At 45.4% G+C, this 12,467-nt stretch overlaps 1 protein-coding gene across 4 annotated transcripts in view; it reads left to right on the top strand.

Moving 5' to 3' along the window:
- Positions 1–12,467, top strand: part of SLBP (stem-loop histone mRNA binding protein) — a 120,182-nt gene that overhangs the window by 31,018 nt on the left and 76,697 nt on the right. For 2 of the 4 annotated variants that reach the window (XM_078678632.1, XM_078678631.1), the window contains exon 8: positions 3,065–4,398. The exons of the other annotated variants lie outside the window; for them this stretch is intronic. In XM_078678632.1, the coding sequence (XP_078534758.1) occupies positions 3,065–3,181 (117 nt within the window). In that variant the 3' untranslated portion in view covers positions 3,182–4,398. Of the gene's footprint in view, positions 1–3,064; positions 4,399–12,467 lie in introns of those variants that run through there. 4 annotated transcript variants of the gene reach the window in all.

The following is a 12,467-nucleotide window of genomic DNA, read 5'->3' on the forward strand; positions in this document are numbered from 1 at the left end:
CCCGGGAAGGTTGCTGTGTTGATGGATGGATGGGTTGAGGATACTGCTGAGTTCTGTGCTGATTGCGTTGGTTCTGAGGTTGAGGTGGTGGGAGTCCTGGAGTTGATAGAAGACATGATGGCTATGATGGTCTGGGTGGTGAGTGGAGACCAAATTGTGATTGGTTGGTGGGTAAAAGTGGTTGAAGTTGTATAAGTTGGCAGTCTTGCTGTGCAAGTAGACTGCAAGGGTGTCGCAGAGTTTTTGGGAGGGGTGGACGTTGTTCTTTGGCTGTGGGTTGGCGAATTACTGGACTATTTTGAAGAGTTCCTTGTGTAGTTGGCCGCGGTGTTGATCCAGGTGGTGATGGCTGCTTTCTTCCCTTCCTTGATGTGATGGTGATAAATGCAGCAAGCTGTTTTGTGTGTGGCTTTGTTGGGGTTTTTTGTACTGCGTCCTCACGTCTTCAGTTGGTATCAGTTGCATTTGGTAGTCCTGAGCTCTGTGGTGTACCAACTGTCTTGTTTTGAGGTTTGGTTGGATTTTGCATGTTTCAGAGGGTGGACTGTCGCGCAGTCAATGATCTAGGCGGAGAAGTTCTGGATGACCTGGTCGAGGTCTGCTGAGCTATTTGGTCAGTTGGCTTGAGTTGATTGAGCTTCGGTGGCCTTGCTCTAGCTATGGTGGGAAGCGATGTGATGGAGTTGGGATAGTCTATGTGCAGGTTGAGGTCGCGGAGTAAGAAGTAGTGATTGGAGTTGGGAGGGGGGATGCAGTTGGAGATGGTGGCCGGAAGGGAACTGTAGGCAAGGGTCTCTTATTGTGGCCTTCGTATCGGTCTATGAAGTTTATGCGTTCCATGAGGGGCGTGGGGTCGATAATGCATCTGCGGTCAACCACTCGGTCCTCCTGAAACGGTTGGAAGACATTGGGGTAGCTGGTCAGGCACTAAAATGGTTCCATGCCTATTTATTTGACAGACATCAGGCAGTGGCCCTCCATCCTTTTCAGTCTGAGTTTACCAAAGTCCATCATGGTGTGCCGCAGGGATCTGCGATTAGCCCCATTCTTTTTAATGTTTATATGCGTCCTTTTGATGGACGTTATTAGATCTTTTGGCTTAGGGGTAGTCAACTATGCAGAGGATACCCAGCTGATTCTTTCATTGGACGGTGATCAGGCATCCTCCCTGGAGAACTTTCACAACTGCATGCGGAACGTGGCTCAGTGGCTAAGAGAACTCTCTGCAATTTAATGCAGATAAAACTGAAATTCTCTGCATCCAGAATGGGAGAGAGCCACGGCATCTTCCTGCTGATTTCTGGCCTATCAATGCGTACCCCCCCTGCTGTTACCGTCCAAGTTTGTCCGTAACTTGGGGGTCCTATTTAATGAAAAGTTGACTCTGGAGACACATCAATAAGACCGTAGGGACCTGCTTTTCCCTCATTAGGGCTATGAGGAAGATTCTTCCTTTGCTTCTTGCTCAGACACGCCCACTCATAGTCGGGAGCTTGATCTTGAGTAGACTAGACTATTGTAACTCCCTTTTGTTGTAATTCCTAAATTTGTGACTGGCAGAGAATCCAGAATATGGCAGCTAAGTTGGCCATGTCACGTCCTCGACCTTCTTCTCAGGCCCTTGTGGAGCTGCAGTGCTTCTACCGCTCAGTTCCCAGTGGCCTTTTCACTACCTCCCTTTTTTAGCGCCAGAATGCCTGTTGGGTTACAGTGCGCTGTATAAGTTTTACTTACAATTACTTGTAGCCATCTGGACTGGCGATGTCCAGGTTTGAGGAGGGGTTGAGTAATGTGTCTATAGTGAAGGCAACGTCACTGGAGATGGTGGTGATGTGTCCGATTTCTGTGGCGTGCTTACAGAGGTAGCAGGCGTTGAGCAGAATGCATTGGAGCGGTCCTGGGATGTTCATGATCGTCTGGGCGGGAGTGGCGTGGGATTCTTCGGGGTTGTGTTCTAGGTGAAGTGGCAGTGTCAGCAAGAGAAAGGTTCTTCGGTCATTGTGCGGAGGTGAACCGCTGTCTCTTTGGTGTCCAGAGTCTAACCCTAGGAGTTCATGGTGGTATAACGGCAGTAGTGCGAGGGGTCTGGGTGCGGTCCAAGTGCAGACTGGCTTGCCTTTGGCATGTCAGTGGTGCTGCCTCCATTTGTAGTCCTGGGAGGGGCTAGCGGGAGGACCGGCATTGTGAAGGACGGGAGCTGGAAGGGGAGGAGGAGCAGCAGGGTAGGGACTGCAAGCGAGTCACTTGGCACAGTCCCAAATCTGAACAAAATCAAGTAAACCTGCGCACTTGTAAAATATATAAACAAATAGGGGCACAAAATGGGGGCACAGGTGGAAGTGGAACGTCGGAGGACGTAAAGCAAACAAGACTGCAAGTAGCAGTCCTCTGAGCCGCACCGGCGTCCTCCGACATAGGCAAACGCCATGCTTGAGCGGTGCACTGAACCAGTCTTGTTCGAGGCATTAAACAATTCATATTTATTGTAGTTCCCGCCTAGTGTACTGAATTGTGTAGATCAGATTGGATTTTTGAGAGTATATTCTAGTTGCCTAGGATGAAATAGATATCCGCTTGTCCAGCAGTGTATCTCTGCTTGAAACGCTTTGGTAAATTGTCTACTTATGCTGTATATTCTCTTTCAAATACATTTTAAGGTTGGTTTCCAGTATACTCTTATTTCTAGGTTAACACATTCATGTTTTGGTTTTTAAATTAGTTGTTTGTCGCCATGTATGTGATTTATATTTCTCACTTTTCACATATTTCCCTCTCAATTGGACTTATATGTTCTGGCAACAACGCAATGTATTATATTCTTTACATTTCCTTGTACCTGCTTTATTGCTCAAGTTTAATATAAATTTACCCTACTTCTTGGATTTGGCCTCTTTATTAGTCAAGATGCTCCAAAGGCCAATGTTGAAATTTGAGATTCTCCTGGACTACAACACCTCTGTTCTGAAAGCCAAGGTTAAATACTGCAGCCACTGAACATAGTAGGAGTTTTTTGTGTTTTTTTTGCCACCGATTTGTTATAAAACTTTTACCTTGTACTTCTTAGGATGCTTATTCTGGCACTCCTACAAAGGTTCGACGTATTGACTATCAAGATGGAGCAGAGTTTGAACTGGATACATGTTTGCAAGAGACTGTTGAAAATTCAAAATGGTTAAGCTAATCTTAATTCAAGATGGGTGGATGGACTGTTTCAATCAAAGCCAATGCTGTCCCATGTGAAAGGATCCCAGTTTGATTCGACGACGAACCTTCTGTCTAAACAGCAGTGTACATTATTTTTAAGTGTGCTTTTTATAGCTTTTATATTGGTAGGAAACTTCATCCAGCAGCGTACAAACCCGGAGAAACATTCAGCCCTTATCTGAGCATTTGAGGAGCACATGCTTTAAGAACATTTCCAGCAAATACATTTGAATTCTTATGAAAGTGTTAAACAATGCTGTAATTATTCCTAATATCTTCATCAGACAGGCCAACTGTCCAATTTTGAAACTTTCTTTTTGTGTTCTCTTGTTTTTGCATGTTTTGTCGTGACCCACTCGAAATTGTTGGAATATTTTGTTTGACAGCGCAGTGGGTATACCATGCAGTTACATAGTTCCCTAAACACTTTATTCTGCATTTGCTATTCTACCAGTGGCAGAAATATGCCTGCATAACTACATTCGACGTGTGAACAATGAGTTAAGTGCTACTCCTTACAATTAATATTGTTTCTTAAAATTATTTGTTAAAGGTTTGAGTTGCACTGGGTTGAGCCATGGGTCAGTGGAGCTACTGCAGTCTACTTTTTTTTACGTTGAGGTTAAAACATGTCTGTCATTTATTACTTTATCATTGTGCTATGTTGGTGCTTTTTCAAATGTGGTTGTAATGTGGATTCCTAGCACAATTAAATTGGTTGTACATTCTTAACCACAGAAGAAGCATTTGCCTACAATGTTAACACGGCCATTTCTACTCTTGGAAATGTGAACAGGTGTAAGACAAATGGGAGCATTCATGCGCTGACATTTCTTTTTAACATTTAAACAGGAGTGTGCCGTCTTGCTATAGTTAAACTGCCTGCAGTGTTCATTTAGGTCTATTCCAGCAGTAACTGGAATTTTTTCAAAGTTGGTATTTAGCCTGTTTGCACTGACATGAAATTGCAGCCTGATTGTGCCGATTGCAAGCAACCGATCATAAGCAGCATCTCAACTAAAGAACAACCTGCATGTGGAAGTTATTCACTTATGCTCTTAATGTAAAATTGTTGTAAATGTAGCATTGTACAGACTTGAAATTCAATTTGTAAAACTTATTTTCATATTTGTTTCCACTTCATCTGTATGAGACAATGTTGATAAATAAAACGAATACTTAATGTCTCTTAAATTTTTTGTCTTTTTAACGTTTGGCATCCTAATGGAGTTTTCTTAACGGAATGCCAGTGGGCTTCTTGTAGGTGTAGTTTTTCAAGCATTGGTCTCTTTGATGGACGGGAGGTCCTTATCTACTTAATTTGTTTCTGTCTTCAGCTTGGAGATGCACCTGATTCAGCATGTCGCACTGTGAAATGATACTTAACAGGAACGTTTCTTCTGTTTGAGTTGAATTTTTTAATCCTTCTATTTGACATTTATGCAACTGCTTTACCAAATTGCCTTTGAGTCTTAGCCCAGATTGTCCTGCAGTCTCCTAAGTATATTTCTTTAACTGTGTGCTTTGGCTCATCTTCAAAAAGTAAACCAAAATGAAACCAGTCTTGATCTCATACTCTTCTGGGCGAAGACTCCTTTCCACTCAAACTTAAAAAAAAAAAAAAACTTTAAGATATGAACAGGTACAGACTAGCAAACCAGATCGCTAAGGTGTTTCATGTGAACAGCTTAACCGTGTATTGTACTGAAGTTAATGGCACTACTGCTGTTAATCTAAAAGAGGGCTCTACACTGAAATGTAATTCAGATGTTCATCCCCTATACCTATTGACTGTTCTGATAATCCCATTATCCCTTTTAATTAGTGCTTTTATTTATCTCATGGATCAAATAAGAATGTGGAGAAATGTGACAAATTGACCCCTTCACCTATCTCGTATAATGCCAATCCATGAGCAAAAGGAACCTGCTCAATATCCTGAGCTCTGGAAGGGTATAGTGACAATTCTGTTGGAATGGTCACTCGGAAATCCGTGCACTTACATTGGTTGCAGCTAAATTTAAGCATTTTTCACTGTAATCTACTCCTCCTGCCACCCCCAATAGAAGTTAGATAGTAAAATTTACAAAAGCAGCATACTGTTACTTCTAATAAACCCATACGGTTGTAGGGATGTATAGGGTATGTAGATTCTCCAAAGAAGCACAATACCTGGAGCCAACAAAAAAATTAAATTGGGTAAATTGTTTGCTTTTGTATATACTATGTATTTCTGAATTGTAAAGGATAAAAGCTTAGGAATGATGGTAATTTGTACAGCCCTGAATTTGTGGGTAATGTAATTTTATTTTTATTTTTATAATGCGCAACTTACACTCCACGGAGCATCTTGGCGCTGACCACGCGTGTCCCAGAGGTGTTGCCCAGAGGGCCAATGAGGTCTCAGAAGAATAGTGTCTGGTGTCTCTGGGGGTAGGGTTTAGACTAGGGCTAAACAGTCTGTGTTTGAAAATCCATGTTTTTAACGCCTTCCGAAAGAGGTTCTCTGACGCAGTTGAAGTGGTGGTTTACCCATACTTTCATGTGGTTTAGAGGGCATTTTGCGAAGAAGAGAAATCTAATAGTTAATGGCAAATATTCTACTATTCTGTTTCCATGTGCCTACTGATTCAAGTGTTATTTATTTATGTATTTATTTATTCAAAGTTTTATATAGCGCGAACAAGATCCTTACAGATATCAGAGCGCTTCACAAAGACAGGGTAGGGGCAATAGGAAAGAACAGAGAAAATTAGCAATATAATAGTCGCTAACATGGTAGGATAATAACATACATAGCACATATCAATATATAATCAGGTAAACAAGTAGTATGAGACGGCACAAGTCATTGATCCCACTACAGAGGTGTTCAGGTACACCTTGGGTGTGTGGATGGTTAACACCAATGTCTTAGTATAGAGAGAACCCTAAGTGGGGGCATCGGGAGAGCGAATCAGTAAAAGAAAGTGTATCATATATTGGTCTGTAGTAAGAGTAGCGTAGGAGTGTCCCCATCAAGTAGAAGTATAATGCCAAAGGACAGGTGAACAGTGATACAAAGCAGTGCAGAGTCTCTGATCCAGCACCTATAAGGTTCAGGAGATCTTGGCCAGAAGGATGGTTTTCACCTCTTTCTTGAAGAGTGCAGTGGATGAGATAAGCCTAGTTTCAGGAGGGAGCGCATTCCAGATCCTGGGTGCCATTCCTGAGAAGGAGCGCTTGTGTGTTTTCTCTTTCCGAAATCTAGAGGGTTTCAGGAGTAGATTTTTTTTGTACTTCTGTTAGATCTAGAACCACCTGATATAGACAACTATTGAGCGAGGTAGTTGGGTGCATTGTGGTGCACGGCCGCGTGTGTCATAACTGCAATTTTTAGTTGTATTCTGGCTTCAAAAGGCAGCCATTTTAGAGACTTTAAGTCTGGGGTTATATGCGAATGTTTTCTTGAGCCAGTAATGAGTCTCGCGGCAGCGTTCAGGGAGGCTCTTAAGGGTGCTGTTGTGGATAGCGGGAGTCCGCTGAGGGCCACAATTCCGTAGTCTATTCTAGGGATGACTAAAGCTTGTACGGCAGTTTGGAAGTCTTCGGCAGGGAGGAAGGGTTTAATTTTCCTCAGTGTGTTGATTTGGAAATTAGCTCCTTGCTAACGTGCTGCTGCATGTTGAGCTTATATTTACAACAAGGGGTGGTGAGGGACAGAGTCTCTGAATCAAGCAGAATACTCTCACCCAGTCAAAAGATCAGGGCTAGATCCAACACCGTTTTTTAGCTCATTGCACCATCCCAGTTTCAGAACCTGGCTGTATGCAAATTAGGCTGTTCCTGTCCCAGTGCATGATGGGAACAGGGCAAACCAAACTACAAAAGCCAATTCTTACACTGGGAAGGAAACAAGCTTCCGGGGACCGGTTTCTGGCATTACAGCCGTCTTCGGCCCGGCTTGCTTGAATCCTGATGGTGCAATGAGCAAGGGACTCATGTCTGAGTATACCCTTCCACGCTTAGGGTGGACAAAAATATTTACAACAAGGGGTGGTGAGGGACAGAGTCTCTGAATCAAGCAGAATACTCTCACCCAGTCAAAAGATCATGTTGAGCTTGGCGTCTAGTGTGATGCCTAGGGATTTCGCCGAGTCCACGATGGTCGGTTGGACATTGAATGCTGTTAGGTTATTGAGCCAGGTTTGGGTGGTGGAGATTTTCGCCGGGGGTGAGATGAGTAGGAACTCAGTTTTCAGAGCATTTAGTTTGAGGTGATTATCGGCCAACCAAGATTGAGTGTTAATAAGCGTGGAATTCAGATGTTTGATATCTTCCGGGGATTGTAGCTTTAGGTAAAGTGGTGTCGTCAGCGTACATATGGAATTGGACATTGGAAGCTTGGAGCAAGGTGGCGAGCGGTTCCATGATGAGGTTAAACAGTGTGGGGGAGAGGGAGGATCCTTGTGGAACACCTAGGTCTGCAGGCACAGGTGTAGATAACACATTGTCGATCTTGAACTTCTGAGACCGGTTGCGGAGGAAGGACGAGAACCATTTGAGAACAGTTCCCGATAGACCCATTCTAGTGCTTAGCAGCTCCAGCAAGTTCTCATGTTTGACCGTGTCAAATGCTGACGAGAGGTCAAGAAGGATGAGGAGGCAGGACTCATTGCGATCAAGAATTTGGAGGGCGTCATCAATTATGTGTCATAGCTGTTTCCGTGCTATGTTTCGCTCGGAAGCCTGATTGATGAGGGTTGAGGAGGTCAAATTGGTCAATGTGTTTTGTTAGTTGGAGTTGGACACATTTCTCCAGCAGTTTGGCCAGGGTGGGGATATTGGTGATGGGCCGGTAATTGTTTAGGTCAGACGGATCTGCTGTAGGTTTCTTGAGTATAGGTGTGACTTGCCCCACCTTGAGGGAGTCTGGAATGAGGCCTTGTTGTAGGGAGCTGTTGATGATTTTGGTCCAGAGAGGGAGGAGCAAGGGGATGAAGTCTTTTACAGCATTAGCAGGTAGAGGGTCTGTGAGGTGATTAGAGGGCTTCAAGGTGCAGAGCAATTTGTGTATTGCTTCTTCCGAGTAGGTATCAAAGTACAGCCAGGATGCCTTGTTTTTAGGTAGAGTGTTAGACATTCTGGTGTGGTTGGGGAGTCTGCTCACATCCATGATGAGGTCATTTCTTATGTTGTCAGTCTTTAGTTTAAAGAAAGCAGAGAAGGCTTCACAGTGTGGGGTGTCGCTTGTTGTGCTGTTTGATTGTGAGGGTTGAGTCTTTGTCTGGGTCTTGATTAGTTCGAACAGCTTTCTTGGCCTGTTTTTTGCTTGCTTGTTCCCTCACTTGTTTGGGTGGGGCTAGTGCTTCTGATAGTAAAGTCCCTTAAACACAGTATGAACACCATTTTTCCCACACAAAATCAAAACTTTTTTGCAATGCTGGCGTTTGTGCATTTATGGCCCTAGAATTTGCCAATACCCTAGGAAACCTACCAAACCTAGGTATTCCTGAAAATTACAAACGGGGGGGGGGGGGGGTCCAGGGTGATGTTTCGCATGTAGATCTCAGGACTGTTTCTTACCCAGCAGCACTTGCAAACCTTGGCTGTAGATGTTTTCTGTACAGTTCTGTGAGACGTCCTTCATCTGCAGTCGCACATTTCCTGCAAACCCGTGTTACCCCACATTTGAATTTTAAAAAAAGGAAAAAAATTGACTCTGCTTGTGCAACTGGGCCTAGTGCCCATGACAGGAACAGATTAAACTAAGTCCAAAGAGAGTCTTCTTGCATGGTCAAGGAAAGTCCTCTTGAGGTGACTCCCATTGACTGGTTTGATCCGTTCCTATCTGAGGCACTAGGCCTAGCCGCTCAAGTGTAGTGTTTTTCTTGGAAGTGTCGAAACGGGGTAGGATTTTTGTGGATACCCATGTGCCTAATGATTTGCAGCCTAAATCCTTTTCTGGATTTAAATACTGTGCATTATTATGCCATCTAGTGGTCGGGTCCAGAATTCTGTTTCTTTGTGGGCATCGTCGACCAGTTTCGTGCTAGGTCCATCCCTTGTGTGACGTCTGATTGTGCCCCAGAAGTTCCAGTGCGTGTTAACTATCTTCAGATTCTTTTTTCTGCTGTTGGGTCAGGAAGCAAGGGAAAAGTCTTGAATTTTTGGACAGAATTCTTTGATTTCAGACAGACAAAACCCATTTCGCATTGATGGAGAGGGACCTCTGCCAAGAATCTAATTGGTGATGAGGGGGCCCTGTTAGAGCAACTCCGCTATGCATGTGGACCGAGAATGAGGCATGGTAGGGGCAATTGGAAATACCCCTTTCCAGTTCTGCTCTAATACTCCCCACACATTCGCACAATACGATCAGCTTGAGGTCTGTAACATCTGCCTACCAAGAGACCACCAGGACTGCGAAGCCTGCCCCACATTTGTGTCCAACTTTAAAGGCCTGGCTAAAGCAAAGGGTGGAACATCACGCAGCAATGTTCAGCCATCAGAAGCAGCAGGTTTTGCTGAAGGACTTGGGCTTCTCAAGCGATTAAGACTAACAAAGTGCGGCTGCAAAGTCCACCCATGGAGAATCTGACGTTAAGATCCTCGAGGGACGCTGAAAAGACGTGCCGCTAAGGTTTTAAAGGGTGTTGAGGGGGTAAAAAAAAAAAAACAACTGAGAAGGTAACTAAAACCTCTCACCCTTTGGATTCCAAGGGCCTCGAAAGGGAGTCATAGAAGGCAGCCAGGGTGCCAAAAAAGACCAAGACAGAGGGTCAGCTGCGGCCAAAAGAACCCCTTGGATCCCTCGACAGGGATATCGACTAGGGGAAAACATCAATTGATGAAGACTGGTTCCAGTGGAGAGGTCTTGAAGAATACCACCAAACCTTTGGCGACCGAAACCACCATGCCTAGATAGAAGGGCCTCCCGGACTAAAGATGTTGAAAGGGCAAGAGAAGAATAAACTGCTAGAAGCAAAGATGGCAGCATTCCTTCAATGTAAGTAGAGGTTTTACAGAAGTACAGAATTCCTTCAAAACCGTCCACGACTTTAGAGGCAGAGAAGGAAGAGTGCCCTCAAAATACTGCATCCGCCAGGAGGAAGTCTTAAAAACTCCACATCCCAGAGGAGGAGAAAGCAACAGGGACTTTTGAGGAAGAGTGGAGCAACCTTGACACAGAGCCCAGGAGAGGTCTGTAGTTACCCCCTCTCAAATGCTCTGCCACCAGACATTGCCTTTTATAACCGAATCTGTTAGAAACTCTGGGTAGCTTGGTGCGGAGCGGGTAGGTTAAACCAGGAGCCTTGTGTGAAGCATCTGCGCAGCACACTCACACCAGTCACATTACAAAAGAGACTCCACACCAGGTTGCATGAAAACCAGTGTATGTATTATGCAGAACACGTCGGAAGGTAATCCCAGTGGTAACACCGGCCAATTGGCACTGGGTAGTAGTAGTATACAGGGGGACTATTTACCCAGCAGGGCCAATCTGGCCGCTGCCAGTTATCACAAGCGCAAAAATAAATAAGATCAGCAATAAAAATGTGTCAGCCAGTCGCTACTGGCAACACCATGCAATACACATAAATCAGGTAGGCATGAAGTATAAAACCTTTCCTGCATAACATTAGCAAAAATCACATTAACAATAGGCCCAAACATTGAGAATATAAACATGAAGGCCTCGTCAGTAGCATATAGTCTAAAAGTATAAGCAACGCATTAGGCGTGACACCAGGTATACATGCGTGGGCATAAAGGCATACTATGCACCAAAACCATCAGCATGGGGCATAACTCATAAGGCGTTTCAATAGGCATTAACATTTGCAGTGGCCACAACTTCATTAGCGTAAAGGCATTGGGTCAGGCATGAGCATTAGCATGCAGCATAAATCAAAGTATGAGCACACCTTAGGCATATAACATTATGCATCATATCAGCTTCAACATAAGTACATGGGGCATCTCCTTAGGCAATAATCTGGGGCATAGCACCACAACATGTCCTTAGGCATGAGCACAGTCCGGCCTGAAACTAGAACACCACAGCATTATATTAGGCAGGCCCATTAGTATAAGGCCTTGTCCCAATAGGCACAAATCACATTATGCATAAATCACCTTAGGCACAACCATATTCAGGTGGGGGCACAAACCATGAATCTAAATCACCATGGGCCTACACGTGAGCCTAGGGGCATAATATGGGCAGAATAGTCTCAGCATAGGGCATAACCCCAAAACACCATGGCATTCCACATAAACCTGCCAAGGACATTGCAGCTGCCCACTGTCCTGCGGAGCAGCTGTGTAAAGTAAGCCAGGCCAGTACGGGGAACATGATAGCCACTCCTCTAGGACTCACATTAAAGTTGGCCCCCAAATGTTGCATGTGGGAGCCCCTCTTCTGGGGCTCTCAAGTTAACAATGACGTGGCCTACAAAGTATCTGCTTGTTGGAACCCCCCCTCCCAGGGGCTCTGGAATAAGAGAAAATGCCCAAAACGGTGCAGCTGCCTGCTGTCATATGGGGCAGCTGTAAAATCCGCATGGGTGCCACAGCACCCTCAGGGTGACATTGAGAGGAGGTGGGCACCGACAATGTGCCCCAACACCAGCCCCACCCAGCTAGGACTGAGCCCCACTGGGAACTTAGAAGCCCAACTCCAGGACTCCTGAAGTTAAAATGGCCAATATGTTGCAGCTGCCCACTGTTAGACGGGGCAGCTATAAAATCACACTGGCGCAAGGGGGAGGCGGTTACCGACCATGTTCACCGTTGCGCGCTACCCCCTGCACTTCATGAGGCCCCACTCACCGGGACTCCTTCCAGCAGGGGACAGGCACCGGTATGTGCCTTGACCCCCTGCTCTTCCAGGAGCTTTCTGGGTGGCTTCCTCCGGTCTCTGCTCGGTCTTCCTGGGCGGCAGGCGCGGGGCTTCCCTCTTCAACACGGGAGCAGTGCCTACCTGGACTTCTCCCGGGCCCCCTGGCAGCAGTCCTTGCACGCGGGGCTCTCCTTCCACCACGGGAGCCCTGACGAAGACTGGCAGCACTCCTGCTTGCTTCCAGCTGGGCCCTGCCCACAGTCAGGCAGGGGCGTGCCTGACTTCCTGGTCGGGCTAGTGCTGTTTTGCGTTGGCCCTGGTGTAGCGGTGATTTGCGGTGACAATGAGCGGTAGGCTCTCTCTCAATAAAAGCACACACCCTGGTTGGGCTCCTTCAATATGCACCCGCTAGCAATGACAATGCGAGGTAGGCTCCAGC

The sequence above is a fragment of the Lissotriton helveticus genome, chromosome 2_2, assembly GCF_964261635.1.
Source record: "Lissotriton helveticus chromosome 2_2, aLisHel1.1, whole genome shotgun sequence".
NCBI classification, from domain to species: domain Eukaryota; kingdom Metazoa; phylum Chordata; class Amphibia; order Caudata; family Salamandridae; genus Lissotriton; species Lissotriton helveticus.